This window comes from Scatophagus argus, chromosome 4, assembly GCF_020382885.2.
Source record: "Scatophagus argus isolate fScaArg1 chromosome 4, fScaArg1.pri, whole genome shotgun sequence".
In the NCBI taxonomy this organism is placed as follows: Eukaryota; Metazoa; Chordata; class Actinopteri; family Scatophagidae; genus Scatophagus; species Scatophagus argus.
This window is the reverse complement of record NC_058496.1, coordinates 19,759,475-19,775,841: the sequence shown is the minus strand read 5'-3', so window position 1 is coordinate 19,775,841 and position 16,367 is coordinate 19,759,475. Positions and strand designations below refer to the sequence as shown.

Sequence of the window (16,367 nt, the reverse complement as noted above, 5' to 3'; positions counted from 1 at the left end):
GGCAATAATAACTGGAGTGTGTTTGTGTGTGTGTGTTGAGGCGGTGAGTGCAAGCAGTGAGAAAATTGGGGCAGAAGAGTTACAGTGTAAAGCCATGGCAGAGGATGCACAGAGAGACCTTGACGAGGCCCTGCCTGTTTTAGAGGAGGCCATGAAGGTAGATCTCTGTCCTGTTGACGACTATGAACTTGCTAATCTCTGTGTGTTAGCAACTTTACTGTTTGTGCTCATTATATTTGCTTGAATTATTTCCTTGATATGATGAGATATAATATTTGATCTTCTTTTTTTTTCATTTTTTTTTAAGAAGAATCAGCTTTATTGACAGTATATATATTTTTACATACACACATTGAATTCGTCTTCTGCATTTATCCCATCCTTAGTTGAGGACACACATGCAACACCCAGCAAATTACATGCAGTGAAACACACACAGGAGCAGTGGGCAGCATCAATCGCCCGGGGAGCTTATTGGGGGGTTAAGTGCCTTGCTCAAGGGCACATCAGCCGGCTAATGGGGTGGGGAGTATTACAAGTATTTGTCATTTGACTGTGTGCTTTCTGTCGGTTTAAATTTGAATTAAACACGAGCCAACGGTTTGCCGCCTTCTCACATCCACACATTCTCTATGCCTTCCTCTTTTTGGCACGTAGGCTCTGGAGACTCTGAACAAGAAGGACATGACAGAGATCAAGGCGTATAGCTGCCCCCCACCGCTGGTGGAGACAGTGATGCAGGCTGTCATGACCCTTCTGGGCAAAGAGCCCACCTGGGCAGAGGCCAAGAGACAGCTGGGTGAGAGACAACAGCAGTGCAGAGATAAGGGAGGGATGAAGAAGCAAAGAAGCAGAGTGATTGGAAAAACTGAAAAATGCCCAAAAAAACCAAACACATAGCATGAAACCAAACAAGAACAGACTGTATACAGTAACATTAAAGAAAGGAAAGATGTAACTGGATAGAAGGGGATTGCAGATATATCGATATCCATAATACAAGTCCCCTCACTATGCTCTTAGTAAAAATCAGTCTGAGAATGATTTTCCTCTTTTATCCATTATGACAATTTATTGCAACTGTAATTATAATATTACTGAAGTCTACTGAAGTCTCTTAAGTGCAATCCTCAGTGCAGTGGGGCAAACAGAAATACACTCAAATACTCAAAATATAGTAACATGTCTTACAGATTAAAACGGATTCAGAGAGGTTATTTGATATCATTCGCACTGTTGACACTCCATTGGGTTGTCTGCTGAGCAAGAGAGCAAAGTTTTCTACAGACAAAACGTGACTGAAGTTCAGAATGATGCAAGGGGAACTTGCTATTGTTAGTTGGGACAAAGGAAAAAATCAACAGATATTTTGGTCACTTGCTTTCATTTTACTAATGATAGAAAATATAGTAGTGGCACCAAAATGGACCTGCAGGGAGACGGTTCTGGAGAGTTCCTTCAGTAACAACAGAAAGATATGACTGTGATTTATATATTAAACTATAATATTTTTGTACATAACTCCTATATATACAACATATGTGTCCCATTGTAAGAAATGCATTTATCTTAAGGCTAAAAAGCACTGTCCCTAAGCCTTTATGTTCAAGTTGTGAAACACCTTTGATAAAGGTGATTCTTCAATTAATTCTTAAATCCTTAAATTAATCAAATTGAGAGCAATTGAATTTGATTTTCATGGTTTTCTGACCTATAAGACTTTCTAATGTCTCTGGCAGGTGAGTCCAACTTCATCAAAACGTTAGTAAACTTTGACAAGGACAATGTATCGAACCGTGTCTTGAAGAAGATTGGCAAGTACTGCAGACAGGTAGACTTTCAGCCAGAGGTCATCGGCAAAGTATCACTGGCTGCCAAGTCCCTCTGCATGTGGGTCAGGGCCATGGAGGTAAGAGTTGCACGCTACCAACAAACACACACACCTAAGTGACTAGGTAATTGTTCTTTTAATTTTGGCACAGTGTGCACATACGCACAGGAAGCTTTATGCATAGTAGAAATACACTTAAAAGCATGGGAGAAATAACAAAGCAGTGAGACTCATATTTGTTACATATACGGAGGAAAATAAGAAGCAAAACTAAATCCATGGTTGTCTACACTGTTCCTTCAGACCTATGGGCATACCTACAGGGTGGTGGAGCCAAAACGGGCCCAGCTGAACGCTGCTATGGCACAGCTAGCAGAGAAACAGTCAGCACTGGCTGAAGCCCAAAACAAGCTACGAGAGGTATGGAGCCCAGTGCGTGTAGCCACCAGCCTGACAAACATTTAGACACCAAGTCGAATCAGGTTTACAACAGTGCAACAGTAATGTTGTAGTTAATTTAATGAACATAAGACAAATATAATAAGATTGGTATCATAAATTAGTATGCTGTGTGTGTGTGTGTGTGTGTGTGTGAGAGCAGATCGGAGAGAGACTTGACCAGCTGAAGAAGCAGCATGGTGAGAAGCTGGCCATGAAGGAGAATTTGAGGAAGCAATCCGATGAGATGAAAGTGAAACTGGACCAAGCTGACAAACTGGTGACTGGACTTGCTGAGGAGAGGATCCGCTGGGAGGAGAGAGTTGCTGTAGGCCACACACATGCACACACATACACATTACAAAAATAACAGCCTTTCTATTACTCAGGCTTGAAAATTGGTCAGCATCTTTGTGGATACACACACGTACACATGTGATTTGGGTGTATGTTTGCTTCAGGGTCTTGAGGAAAACATAGGATTCCTGGCAGGAGACTGTTTGCTAGGAGCATCGTTCCTGTCCTACATGGGACCTTTCCTTTCAAACTATAGAGATGAGCTACTTGCAATCTGGATGAAAGAGGTGAGACGTGCACACACACACACACACACACACACTCACATACACACAAACACAAACACCGTTGCCCTTCCATCACTTTTACATAACTTACACTCATTTCCTAGAGGCTTAACCACCACCTAACCATAACAATAAACATTACCTGCCTAATCCTAATCCTTAATTTAACCAATTCCTGACCTCAGCCTAACCTTAAAGCAAGTCTTCATCCTAATATTTAATGATTTATGTTGTGGGGACCTGCATTTTGTCCCCATAAGTAAGGTGGGTCTTCACAATGTGAATTTTTGTCCCCACAACTACAGGAATACGCATCCACACACATGTTTTTACTCTTTTCTCGGTTTGCCCGCTCCTCAGGTACGAGACTTGGAGATCCCATGCACCCCAGGGTTCAGTTTTGCAGTTTTTCTGTCCAAGCCCACAGCAGTGAGGGACTGGAACATTCAGGGCCTGCCCTCTGATGCATTCTCTACTGAGAATGGAGTTATCGTCACACGCGGCAACCGGTCAGTACATGTAGATGCCATTTGCTGTTAATGCTTTTATTAAGATCAGCTTTTTTTCCAGTAAACATTCATAAGTTCAAATACTTTCGAGTTAGTTTTCCTTGGATTTGGTTATGTGGACATGTGCTATTTCTTTCCTTTCATTCAAGATGGCCACTGATGGTTGACCCCCAAGGTCAGGCTCTTAAGTGGATCAAGAATATGGAGAGAAAGAGAGTAAGTCTCGAATCTTATTCTGATACCTCTTCAGTTTCTGTTGCTAGTCATTACTGTACAGTTCTGGATATTTGAGTGTCTACATACACAGAAGTTTGAAGATGAAGATTTTCCGGAGATGACAGGAATCAAGTCAAATCTTACCAGTGAATCAGTGCTTTTACAATTAATATTATTCATATATCACATATTCACATATATTTTACATCATATTTCAGATTTCTTCCCAATAATTACAAATAAATAAAAATTTATTTTATTTATTTATTTTTTTTCCAATTTTGTACAGTGAGAGTACTCGAATATTGTACTAAAGTACTGTTTCTTTAAAGAAATCTTGCCTGACTGACTGCATTAAATCACAAAATGATTAGAACATATGCAGTGCACTAAAACCAACATAATTAATCAGATATAAAACAAAGGTAGTCATTATATTGAAGACTAAACTTCAATACATTGACTGAAAACTTAATACACTCTTGATACCTCAATAATAAATACTTTGTAAAATGCATATAAATTCATCATTCAACTGGATGAATTATTTTTTTTATTCAGAACATAGAGACTTTGATCTTAATGGCCGAACCTGATTAAACAGATTAACGAGATTTTTCTCTTTCTGTCCTCCTGCATGTATTTGTGTGCACCTATGCAGGGTCTGAAAGTAATAGACTTTCAAATGCCAGACTACCTGCAGGTGCTGGAGATCGCCATCCAGTTTGGGAATCCTGTTTTGTTACAGAATGTCCAGGAGGAGTTGGAGCCCTCTCTCAACCCAGTTCTTAACAAATCTCTAACACGGATAGGTGCAAATTCACAAATTATTTTACTGAAGGAAATTTTCATTCAAATATGAGTGATTCCTGAATAAATTGTGTGTATGGGTGTACATTTGTGTGCACTTTATTCCAGGTGGCAGGCTGCTGCTGAAGCTGGGTGATAAGGAGGTGGAGTACAGTCCAGAGTTTCGTTTCTACATCACCACCAAGCTGTCTAACCCCCACTACACACCAGAGATTTGTGCAAAGACCACCATAGTCAACTTTGCTGTCAAGGAACAGGTCTGTGTATGTGTGAGAGACAGGCTACTTTATGGGGACATATCTCTAAACTCAAAACCAGATTACTGGGGATGGCTAGCGGAACAGGGGACGTCGCCAACTGGAAAACGACTGATTTTCTGGTCAGTGGTTAAGGTTGGGGTTAGGGTAAGTCTCCAGGAAATTCATGTAAGGTGTATTGACACCTGTGGTTGGGTTCATTTAGTCCAGACCAAGGTTAGTTCTGGTCTGGTTCCTGTTCCTGTTTTAAAGAGGGAACTAGACATGCAATTATAGAGACTGACAGATGGCTCCTTGATTGGATGTTTTGTGACTGTCATCCTGCATCATCGGGACCCTTATGAGGAGTTTATTTAGCACTTTATTTAGCAGTTCTGATGTGGTATTTATCTTCTTAAATCTTAAATCTTCTAAGTTGACCGCCTGTTATAATGACTGAGGGCTAATTACTGTGCAATCATTGTCACATGACTTTTAATGAACTAACAAAATACACAGTGGGATTCAAGCACAGCAGTTTTAACAGCTTTTGACCTATTAATCAGGACCAGTACCCATACCGACATGCATACATCTTTCCATGATTACCAAACGCATAAATATATGCATGCTTATACAGATCAGTTATAAGATTGCTTCATGAACACATTTCACAATCAGCAGATGGATATCAGAATCAGAATCAGAATCAGAATTGACTTTATTGCCATTGTAAGTGAAGAGGTTTCACATTACTAGGAATTTGTCTTGGTGATTGGTGCATACATAGAATGTAAAGAGTAACATATAATAGTAGAATAAAATAAAATAAGTAAAAAAAATATGATCCTGGAGGTAGTCCAAAAGTGAGGTAGTACAGGGTGGAAGTATAGTGCAAGTAGGTGAGGTAAACAGTGCAAATGGTCAGCAGGTGGATAATGACATGAGCATAAATCAGTGCCTGTACTGAAGTAACTAAAGTGCAGAGCAGTATGTTAGTCAGTTGGTGTTCAACAGTCCAACAGCAGAGGGGAAGAAGCTGTTCTTGTGGGGTGAGGTTTTGGTCCGAATGGACCGTAACCTCCTGCCTGAAGGGAATTTTTCAAAGAGTATATATTATTATTGTATGTATACACATCTGTGGGCAAATGTGTGTCTTCTGCATATTTTTATTTTTGGCTCTAATTCTCTGTTGTGTACTATGATCTAATACTCACATTTGTGTTTTCTCAGTTGTATGCACATACAGTTTGAGCTGCTGCCTTAAATTGTCTCTTGATGTATGGAATTGTGTGTGTGTGTGTGTGTGTGTTTGTGCAGGGACTTGAAGCCCAACTACTGGGAATTGTGGTGCGTAAGGAGCGTCCAGAGCTGGAAGAACAAAAGGACTCTTTGGTGATCAGCATTGCCTCTGGCAAGAGAAGATTGCAGGAGCTGGAGGATGAAATCCTCAGGTTGTTCAGCTGACTGTTTCTTTGATCTTTTGCTTTTTTCATTCATATTTTATTATTATTACATATTATGAGTAGTTGTAGTAATTAGTTGCAGTAGTATGTATGCAAACCCTTGCATTTGTGAATGTTTTTTTTGATACTTAATAGGCAGTGTGGCGGTGATTAATTGTATTTATTTATATTGGGTAATTTTTTGTGTCATACGTTATGTGTGTGTGTGTTTCTGCTGTACCAGGCTGCTGAGTGAGGCGACTGGCTCACTGCTGGATGATGTACAGCTGGTGAACACCCTACAGACAAGCAAAGCAACAGCCACTGAGGTTTCAGAGCAACTGGAGACCAGTGAACAGACAGAGATCGATATCGACTCTGCTAGAGAGGTCAGGTGTATGAATGAATGAGTGACTGGGGAGTTGTTTCTTATGATAAATTGAATACCATTTCTTTTTGGGACTGTTTGTAAGATAAAGTAAATAATTACGAGCCAACACTGTGGTTTCGGAAAAACTGTGATGGCTGTTATTTGTTTTACACTACATATGTGATGAAATTGAATTTAAATAGTTCTTTCTTAACAGGCCTACCGTCCATGTGCCCAGCGAGCCTCCATTCTCTTCTCCATCCTAAACAACATGGGCTGCATTGATCCAATGTACCAGTTCTCATTGGATGCCTACATTAACCTGTTCAACCTCAGCATAAAAAAGAGCAAGCGCAGCCGCAAGCTGAAGGAGAGGATTACTAACCTCAATGACTACCACACATATGCAGTATACAGGTGAGCAAGGATGCATCAAGAGAGGCCCTCTTCTTAAGTCATATCATCAAGCAGGTGTTCGTGAGCCAAATGACCATGGGCCTTTTTAAATATCATGCAAATGAACTGTATACAGTGCCTATATAAAGTAATTCACCCCCTTGGATTTTTTCCCCTTTTTTTTCTTTTATAAGATTTCAATCAAAACTTATTTGTTCACATATTAATAGGATTTAGTCATTCAGAACCATCTACAATGTCTACGGTGTTACTCTAGCAAACTCACAGCTGTGCCTCCTCTGCAGGTACACGTGTCGTGGTCTGTTTGAGGTTCACAAGCTGCTCTTCAGCTTCCAAATGTGTGCCAAAATCCTGGAGGTGGCTGGCAAACTTAACATGGATGAGTACAACTTCTTTGTCAGAGGAGGACTCGTAAGAAAACACACAACAAACATAAACATCTTGTATATGGCTCATTTGATTTAAATTAAGGCTTTTCAAAGGCTTTGAATGCTCCACACTTAATTCCAACAGACATTCCACTACATATTTAAATGTTGAGCCATGCATATTACATTTCCCCTCAAGGAAACCCTTGTATTTTCCCAAGCTTGCCAAAGCCATAAGAGATTAAGACATTTTCTTCATATCTACCTTTCTTCACCAGTCAGTTTATTAGTATCTCTGGTCAGGCCTTACTCTGTACTGATTCCTGATATTTATTGATACACTGATGGAAGAGTAATTGTTTGGTTTGTTTCTAGGTACTAGATAAAGAGGATCAAATGGACAACCCCTGTAGCAGTTGGCTGGCAGACTCTAGCTGGGATAACATCACAGAGTTGGATAAGTTGCCCAACTTTGATGGCATCATGGCCTCCTTTGAACAGTACCCCCGAGAGTGGAACCTCTGGTTCACCAGTGCTGAGCCAGAGCATGCCACACTACCGGGTCTGTGTAGAACCATGAAATCCATTCTGTATTTGATCAGTGTGTGTTTACAGTATATTCATCACCTGTGATGATGAGCATGTGTATTCTCTTCTGCTATTTTTGACAACTTAGGAATGTTTTAGTGGTTTATTTCATAAGGAGCAGCCCTGCATTTAGCCTTTCCCCTCATTATATCCTTTGTTCTTTATCCTTTTCACTTCAGTTTACTCTGCTCCCTTATTAATCCATGTCATGTTGACCATATGTCCTTTACTCCTGAAATCCCTTGTTTTACCCTTTGTGTCTGTTTCTTTCCTCTAGGTGATTGGGGGAATAACTGTAATGAGCTCCAGAAGATGCTGATAGTGCGCTCATTGCGCCAAGACCGGGTCTCACTGTGCGTGTCCTCCTTCATTGTTAACAACCTTGGGCTTCGCTTTGTGGAGCCGCCTGTTCTTGACATGAAGGCTGTGAGTGTCACTTGTCACCCCTCTCATTGCCTTTGTTTCTTCCGTCTTGAGTTATTAGTTTTAAATTTAATTCGATTTGATTGTAGCTCAACTGAAAACATAATTCATCACAGTGTTTCTTTGTCAAATGGTGTCAAAAAGGTTATACCTTCTCACCTTTCCCGCCCTCTCCACAGGTTGTGGAGGAATCTACCTGCTTGACTCCTCTGATCTTTGTTCTGTCTCCTGGGATGGACCCCACAGGAGCTCTGCTGCAGCTGGCTGAGACCTCTGGCATGAGCAAGCACTTCCATGCTCTCTCTCTGGGCCAGGGACAGGCCCCCATCGCCAAGAACATGATAAAGGAGGGTGTCAAGAATGGTACAGCACCAGCTTTTCTCCATCTTTTCCCCTGCTCTTTTGTCTGAGATCTGAAATTTCTTTTAGTTCACTTTTGCTTGAATTGTGTATTTTCTTCCTCTCATGGCCAACCCAAAATTGCACATGACATAAAAGAAATCTTAAAAAGTTACATCAGCTTACCTCAAGCCCTGTTTGTCTCTGGCCAGGTCATTGGGTGTTCCTTGCCAACTGTCACCTGTCTCTCTCGTGGATGCCTGAGCTGGACAAGCTGGTGGAGCAGCTACAGGTGCAGAAGCCCCACCCAAACTTCCGACTCTGGCTCAGCTCTTCGCCACACCCTGAGTTTCCCATTACAATCCTACAGGCTGGCATCAAGATGACCACTGAACCACCAAAGGTGCTGGTGCTGACACATGCAGATGTCCAGACTTGTAATATCTACTGTACAGACATTTATACATGATCTACATGGTAAAAAAAATATATATATATATAGAAGTTGACTGTATATTGAGTTTTATTTGCACATCCAACACAGAACATCCTCCGTAGTGTTAACAGTGACCTCTCTTTTCCTCAGGGTGTGAAAGCCAACATGAAGCGTCTGTACCAGCTGGTTACGGAGGATCAGTTCAATCGCTGCTTAAGACCCATTTTCTACAGAAAGCTGCTCTTCTCCCTCTGCTTTTTTCACAGCATCCTACTGGAAAGGAAGAAGTTTTTACAGCTGGGCTGGAACATAGTCTATGGCTTCAATGATTCTGACTTTGAGGTCAGGGCCAACTGCTGGAAAGAGCAAAGAAAAAATTCAGAGATTACTCTGTTGTCCAGTCCGAATTACAAATTTGACTTAACTCGGTCGGAAAGGTCATCTTATACCCTGTCAGAGTGAAAACTAGTTAGACTAGAAGGGAATAGTGACAATCTAGTTCAAATGTTTGAAACTAAACCCCGCCTACTGCTTGTCTTCTTCTCTGTTCTTTTTTAATGGTTCTTACTTTCTACAGCAGAGAATTTTTCAATGCCTCAATCTGTATCTTGCGTTTTAAAATTACCTCTAGGTGAGCGAAAACCTGCTGACCCTGTACCTAGATGAGTATGAAGAGATTCCCTGGGATGCACTGAAGTACCACATTGCTGAGGTTAACTATGGAGGTCACGTCACAGATGACTGGGACAGACGTCTTCTGACCACTTACATCAATGACTACTTCTGTGATGCAGCCATAAATGAGCCCTTCTTCAAGTGAGACACTGTAACGGACACACACACACACACACACGTACTGAAGGCAAGCAGTATAAATAAGTTTCTATAAACTAAAGTATGTATTTTCAGATGTATGTACACATGCCTAGACATTTAGGTTGCCCTGAAAAGATTCACTAGTGGAAGCAAGTCACCGTCCCACCTGCCTGCAGGCTGCTGTGCTGCAGTGCTGTCAAGTGTACAATCAGATTATTCCAACTGAAGAAAAGCAAACACACTGTTGCACTTGAACACTGCCGAGAGCCCTTCATCCTCTGCTTTTTTATTTGCTTCATTACTTGTACAAATGGTGTGTCCACACCCTTCACTTATAATCAACCACTCAAAATATTTAGGGAGAGATCTCTTTTTAAAACATATAAATATCAGCTCAAACCAACGCAGACTATACAAAAAAGAGTGGACATATATGTGTATATTTAGAAAATGAGCTTTCTAAGTCTTGGTACATTCAGGCAGAATGGGTTACGGGAGGTTTGTTTGCAGTTGTGAGAGCAGCCGCCTCCAACAGCTGCTCCTTGTAGTATAGACCACACTAAGACTTGTAATATATTTTGTTATTGCTGTATGTGCATTATTACATTAGAACACAGTTGATGAGATGACAAATAATCTCTATAGGGTTATATATTATTATTAGTTATATGGTATTATTATTATTATTGTTGTTATTATTATTAGTTATGTGTTATGTGAAAGTTATGTGAAAGTCATAGAAATGTGTTAAATGCCATAGAAAGAGTGTATGAATGGTAATGAAACAAATTAAATGAAGATCTTTGTCAGTGTGACAGGTTGGATGTGTATATGTACAGCACTAGCTTTTATATCATTACGTGTATAGATAGGACAATACCCAGTATACCCCAATATAATTATTCACATTGTTAAAAATATATAAAATATATACACATCAGTCCACTAATTTTTATAGATCGAATGTATGTCACTGACTTTATATTCTGTCAACCCCCTTTATCTGTCAGGCTGTCCTCCTTAACTTCCTATTACATCCCCCGTGACGGTCCCCAGTCCTCATACAAGGAACATATCAGCATGCTGCCATCCACAGAGCACCCTGAGGTGTTTGGCCAGCACCTTAATGCGGACATTGTTAGCCAGATCGCTAAGACCAGGACTCTGTTTGAAACCCTGCTCTCCCTGCAGCCCCAGGTCACCGGTCACACTGCTGCAGGGACCAGTCCCAGTAGAGAGGATAAGGTGAGAAGGAAGCAAGGTGGGAGAAATACACAACTTCATTGGCTATCACAACATAACACTGAAATAATAACACTGAGTTCATAATCAGGCTGAACGCCAAGAACTAGAAAAACCATAAAACAAGCTGCAAGTAGAACCACACATTTTTACTTGCATATTTTACGTGTTTAGCAAACGAGGTCTTGTCGTTGTCTAGCTCACTTAACATTTACGACAGTTCGTCAGACTTCTCTGTCATGTCTTCAGTAAGTGATTTCTCTCTCACTGTAGTTCATTCCAAATGTTCATTCCAGCCATGTTTAACATGTAACAATAGCCTAATTGCTTTACAACTACAAGGTGGCTTGTTTTATTACCGATTCAGTTCAGTTCAGTTTATATAGAAAGCACCTAATCATAGCAAAAGTCATTTCGTAACACTTTCCAGAAAGAGCAGGTCTAGACCATACTCTTTAATGTAGTGTTTACTGTACAGAGACCCAACATATCATGTTGGCTCATGTTGTCGTTTTTGTTTTAGTACATTAAATTAGTTCTGACTTACGGCATTTGTAGTTGTTCTACCGATCTGAGTAGTGTGTTTTAGCTCAGTGTGTCTTTCAGATACAGCCTGTCAGCACTGAGGTCCAGAGAAAAGCTGGTGGCAGAAACACTCTTTATCTTGACCAGGTGTATTTCTCACATCTCTGGTGTCCAATATCTTGACTTTCTTCCTCGTTTGGAAGGGGCTTGTGTGGGTCAAACATTTGCTCACACAGCAGCTTGATCACAAGTTGATGTTTCTTTTCTACCTCAGTATATTCTGTAACATGTTACTGAGATGTATGTATTGTTTGAACTGTTGGTGCCAAGTTTTTGAGGCAGACAGATCAGTACTCGGAGCAGTCAGTTTAAAAAGACTGTCTTCATGAAGCCACTTCAGTATTTTTCCCCGCATTGCAGAGATGTAAATATGATTACACAACACTGGCAGATAGTCATCAGTGTTTGAAGATACAGATCTAGTAATCTGTTCTTCTGTATGGTAAACACTGCACTGTTTTTGAACATTGGATCTTACAGTTGCTATCAGGATTTCACCCTCATCCTTTGTCATAAATTCAATAACGAGTGTTCTGTTAGTCCAAGAAAAAAGATCAGAACTCGATTCTGTTCAGTAGCCAGTATAACATATTTTTAATCATCTGTATATAAAATGTTTTGCATTCAGGCTTTGGCTTATTTTATACAGCATATAGCTAACTTAGGTCAAGTCAGAAATTATTTTTTGAGGTTCCCTCTGGAGCCCTCTAACAATTCTGTGTTCTCCAGACTGGCTGTTGTACTGTATGTAACGATGCAATCTCATCAACCATCATTTTTAGTGGTTGTTGTGGTTACTGAAGTATGTTGGAGTTTGTGTGTGTGTTTTTGGAAAAGATTTCTATTAAAAAATATATTAAAAATCAAAACCTGTGGTTTCTTCACTGAAAATTGACTCATGCTTTTTATTCGTTTCTTTGGCATTTTCCTCCAGGTGTTAGAGCTTTTGGCAGACATCCGTGGAATAATTCCAGCTCCGATTGACTACGAGGGTACCAGTTCACTGCTCCAGGACAACCCTTCACCTCTTAATGTGGTGTTGCTGCAAGAGATCCAGAGATACAACTCTTTGTTGGACACCATCATGTATGAATTCTGTGTTTGTGTGTGCGTATGTGTGTTTAAGTGTGTAGCTAACTGTTTCAAAAGAGATATGGATGTGCGTGTAATATATTATCAAGTAGAAATGGTACAACTATACAGAACAGAGAGCTTTGCTTGAAACGACATTAAGCTGTTTTCCAGAAAAAAATGAATTGCAAGTTTGTGCGATTTATAGAGACTTAGCTTGAGCATTTCAGAGCATTTCTTCTAAGATTCCCCAACGTTGTTTTTTGCCCTAATGTGGTGGTTTAACCAGTCAAGGGTATTTGCAGTGTAAAAATCAAAACCTATCAGTCAGTTTAAAGTGGTGTAATAACAGAAATGGAGAAATGTTTGACTTTCTACTAATGTCCTGGCATGAGTTGGTTCCTACATAAAATGAATATACTGCAGAACATCTCTCGGGATGTTTGATTGTACTGCTGTAAGAACAAGTAAGTAAGTAAAATGACAGATATGTCGCTGTAAAACTGCATATGTTTGTGTGTTAGCTTATCCCTGGTGGAGCTGGAGAAAGGAATCAAAGGCTTGGTGGTGATGTCATCCAGCTTGGAGGAGACCTTCAACTGCATCTATGATGGCCGAGTACCACCACTGTGGGAGAAGGTGCCAGACACACACACACACACACACACACACATAGAGCACCCACACGAACTCATGCAATCATCTCGCGTTGTGAGATAAGCACAAATATATTTTACTTCTTATAATAAGACAATGCTCATACACACTCAGTGCATATGATATGACGGCTGAGTGAAGTCAGACTGCTCCAGCTATCTTACTTTGATCTTAATTCATTGAAAAAGGTAGCAAATAATTAAAAAACATCCAAACAACCATGTATGTCTTTATGAGGCTCTCAGATGGTGTATCTATACAAAGAGACAGCTCTCTTTATTTTTCCATTACATTTTCTGACTTCATTTGTAGCCAAGCTTTTCTCCTTACAATAAATCCAACAGATTTCTGTGTTATGCTGCCTTTTAACAGAAACCATTCAGACCACTTAGGACTCTTGTGTATTGATTTTTGTGACAGTGAATTGATCATCACTCACCCGTTCTACTCCATTTAGCCAGGTCACATGAAGAGACTTAGTCATCAGGGAAACGAGCTGATAAATTATCACAAGTTTCCCTGAGACCGACTTTCACTTTGAAATGTGAATCTGCTGTTCTTGTTTATCTTACTGTCTGTTTCTGCACTCGCTCCTGGGTCTGTTATCAAAGGTGTATTCATCCATCACTCTGCCTGGCTGCACAGACACACACTTAGTGCTTCTTGACAGATTTATGGCAACTTGAAGACTGTTGTTTCATGTGGGCCTTGAACAAAGGCAATCTCTATTGTAAACACAAATTGCTAAGTCATGTTAATATTAGCACCCTGTGTTTAGTTTGTATCAATATAAAATCAACCAAAGGAATTAAAAGTTGTCACGTTAAAGTTTAAACGCTACTATGTAGCTCTTAGTGTTTCTGCACCGTGCTGAATATAACTCCCATTCTGAATAACTGCCAACGTGAAATGATATGACATGTGTCTCTCTCTCTCTCTGTACACTAGGCGTACCCGTCACTAAAGCCCCTGGCATCGTGGACCAGGGACCTTAGTCAGAGAGTCAATCAGTTTGCACACTGGGCAGAGACGATCCAGCCGCCCGTCTTGTTCTGGCTCTCTGGTTTCACCTTTCCCAACGGTTTCCTCACTGCTGTGCTGCAGTCCTATGCTCGACAGCACAATGTGAGACTTTATACAACCGCATGCACTCAGACAGAACGACTCCAGTAGGTGTTTCAAAGGGTTTCATAAGCCAAAGCCAGTCAAATTTGTGATTCTACCACAGAGTGAAATGTGAAAAGTGAACAAAATCAGGACTAGATGTAAGTGTGACAACAGCTACACTTTTCACAGTCAGTTATGTTCTGTTAAATTTTCACAGTACACCTGAAAATTCTTTAGGAAACACACTGGTTTTCAGATATACACCATAGTCACCTCCCTGTGCTGGTTTGGCAAACCCAACCTGCTGAACACTTATTTTTCTCACTGTGTCTTCTTGTAGGTATCAGTGGACACGCTGTCTTGGGAGTTTATAGTGTCCACTGTTGATGACAGCAACCTCCTCTACCCACCCGAGGTGACTCCCTTCACACATTCACACATTTCTATGAGCATCTTATAAATACTTACCTCCCTAAGCTACTTCAAAACCAATGCACACTCTCAACCCTTCCTGTCTTTTGTACTGCTTTTCTCTTTTTATCTCTCTGACGTTTTGTCTGCTCCAGACACATTTTTGTTTTTTCACCCCCCCTCCTCCAACCCTCCTTCTCCCCAACAACAGGTTTTATCCCTTCTCTTCCCTCGCTCTCACCCTCATGACCTACTGCTCTGATCCTCCCCTTTCCTTTCCTCTGCCCTCTCTCGTCCCTTCTTGATTTTCCTTATAACCCTCCCCTCTCCCTCACTTTCAGCTGTGCCTTTTTTATCTCTGTTAGTTTCATTACCTAATTGACAAGGTTCTGGTCTAGGATGGAGTATTTGTCCGAGGTTTATACCTGGAGGGGGCTGGTTGGGACAAGGAGAGCTCCTGTCTGGTGGAAGCAGAAGCCATGCAGATGGTCTGTCCCATGCCCACCATCCACTTCAAACCTGTGAAAAACCGCAAGAAGACAGCCAAGGGTGAGTCGTGTGGGACTTTTTGTTGGTGACATCCCTGCTTACGGTCTGTTTTTCTGGCTTCTTTTTTTTCCTACATATACTATTGTTTTGTTTATGATTTTTATCTTTGGTTTACTGGTTTTGCCGTCCATTTATTTGTAGTTTGTGATGTCATTTCTTGAGGTTTCACTGTTTCAACTGTGTGTGTGTGTGTGTGTGTGTGTAGGTATGTACCTGTGTCCATGTTATTACTTCCCAGTGCGTTCAGGTGGGGCGGGCCAAGCATCTTTTGTACTCAGTGTTGAACTCAGATCTGGAGCCGCGACCCCAGACCACTGGATCAAGCGAGGGACTGCTCTTCTCATGAGCCTGGACAACTGAAGGCCTTAATGGCTTCACTGCTTCACTGGGGCTGCTGGTGTTGTTTAGCCATCTCAGCATTTTGATGACCGTCGGGTGACGTAGAATAGAGTTTGGACACATGAACAGTTAAACAGTTAAAATTAAATATTCCATAATACTACTTCTAATTTAATTTGTAATGATATGAATTGAAGGAATTGCAAATGTTTAATAAATACTAGTGGGGCTATTGATGAATTTCCTTGCTAGTCTCTTAGCTTCACACTACACTAAACACACCACAGCTAACCACCATCACTTCCTGTTTCGGGTTGACAGAGGTATATTCCCCGTGAACCCTTTTGCTTAGCAACCGTGGCAACACATCCTACAATGACCTTCTTGTCTGTGCCAAGTAAAGAGGGTAGTTTCAAGGAGATGTTGGAAGCTGTGTTTTGGGTGCCAAAACCTTTTTTTAAGGCATAACATGACCTTTTCTCAAACCCAAACCAACAGTTTTTTCTGGTCCTGACAATCAAAGAAGGTCACCACAAACGTGCCTGTTAAAATGTGAATAAGAATATTGTTTTCATATTAT

At 40.7% G+C, this 16,367-nt stretch overlaps 1 protein-coding gene and 1 long non-coding RNA gene across 3 annotated transcripts in view; one reads left to right on the top strand and one right to left on the bottom strand.

Moving 5' to 3' along the window:
* dnah2 (dynein, axonemal, heavy chain 2) overlaps nucleotides 1-16,127 on the top strand; it is a 53,760-nt gene extending 37,633 nt beyond the window's left edge. The window contains exons 62-88 of one of the 2 annotated variants that reach the window (XM_046386215.1): nucleotides 41-157; nucleotides 658-799; nucleotides 1,740-1,909; nucleotides 2,135-2,251; nucleotides 2,433-2,597; nucleotides 2,731-2,853; nucleotides 3,214-3,362; nucleotides 3,512-3,578; nucleotides 4,240-4,390; nucleotides 4,497-4,645; nucleotides 5,945-6,078; nucleotides 6,314-6,458; nucleotides 6,657-6,856; nucleotides 7,141-7,267; nucleotides 7,600-7,786; nucleotides 8,090-8,238; nucleotides 8,415-8,598; nucleotides 8,787-8,977; nucleotides 9,161-9,352; nucleotides 9,642-9,826; nucleotides 10,837-11,071; nucleotides 12,588-12,739; nucleotides 13,249-13,363; nucleotides 14,330-14,506; nucleotides 14,829-14,903; nucleotides 15,298-15,448; nucleotides 15,654-16,127. In XM_046386215.1, coding sequence (XP_046242171.1) covers nucleotides 41-157; nucleotides 658-799; nucleotides 1,740-1,909; nucleotides 2,135-2,251; nucleotides 2,433-2,597; nucleotides 2,731-2,853; nucleotides 3,214-3,362; nucleotides 3,512-3,578; nucleotides 4,240-4,390; nucleotides 4,497-4,645; nucleotides 5,945-6,078; nucleotides 6,314-6,458; nucleotides 6,657-6,856; nucleotides 7,141-7,267; nucleotides 7,600-7,786; nucleotides 8,090-8,238; nucleotides 8,415-8,598; nucleotides 8,787-8,977; nucleotides 9,161-9,352; nucleotides 9,642-9,826; nucleotides 10,837-11,071; nucleotides 12,588-12,739; nucleotides 13,249-13,363; nucleotides 14,330-14,506; nucleotides 14,829-14,903; nucleotides 15,298-15,448; nucleotides 15,654-15,808 — 4,104 coding nt within the window. In that variant the 3' untranslated portion in view covers nucleotides 15,809-16,127. The remainder of the gene's footprint in view (nucleotides 1-40; nucleotides 158-657; nucleotides 800-1,739; nucleotides 1,910-2,134; nucleotides 2,252-2,432; nucleotides 2,598-2,730; nucleotides 2,854-3,213; nucleotides 3,363-3,511; nucleotides 3,579-4,239; nucleotides 4,391-4,496; nucleotides 4,646-5,944; nucleotides 6,079-6,313; nucleotides 6,459-6,656; nucleotides 6,857-7,140; nucleotides 7,268-7,599; nucleotides 7,787-8,089; nucleotides 8,239-8,414; nucleotides 8,599-8,786; nucleotides 8,978-9,160; nucleotides 9,353-9,641; nucleotides 9,827-10,836; nucleotides 11,072-12,587; nucleotides 12,740-13,248; nucleotides 13,364-14,329; nucleotides 14,507-14,828; nucleotides 14,904-15,297; nucleotides 15,449-15,653) is intronic. The other variant, XM_046386216.1, reaches the window with a different exon arrangement.
* The window catches only part of LOC124057782, a 1,110,263-nt gene that overhangs the window by 814,646 nt on the left and 279,250 nt on the right, over nucleotides 1-16,367 (bottom strand). The window lies entirely within an intron of this gene.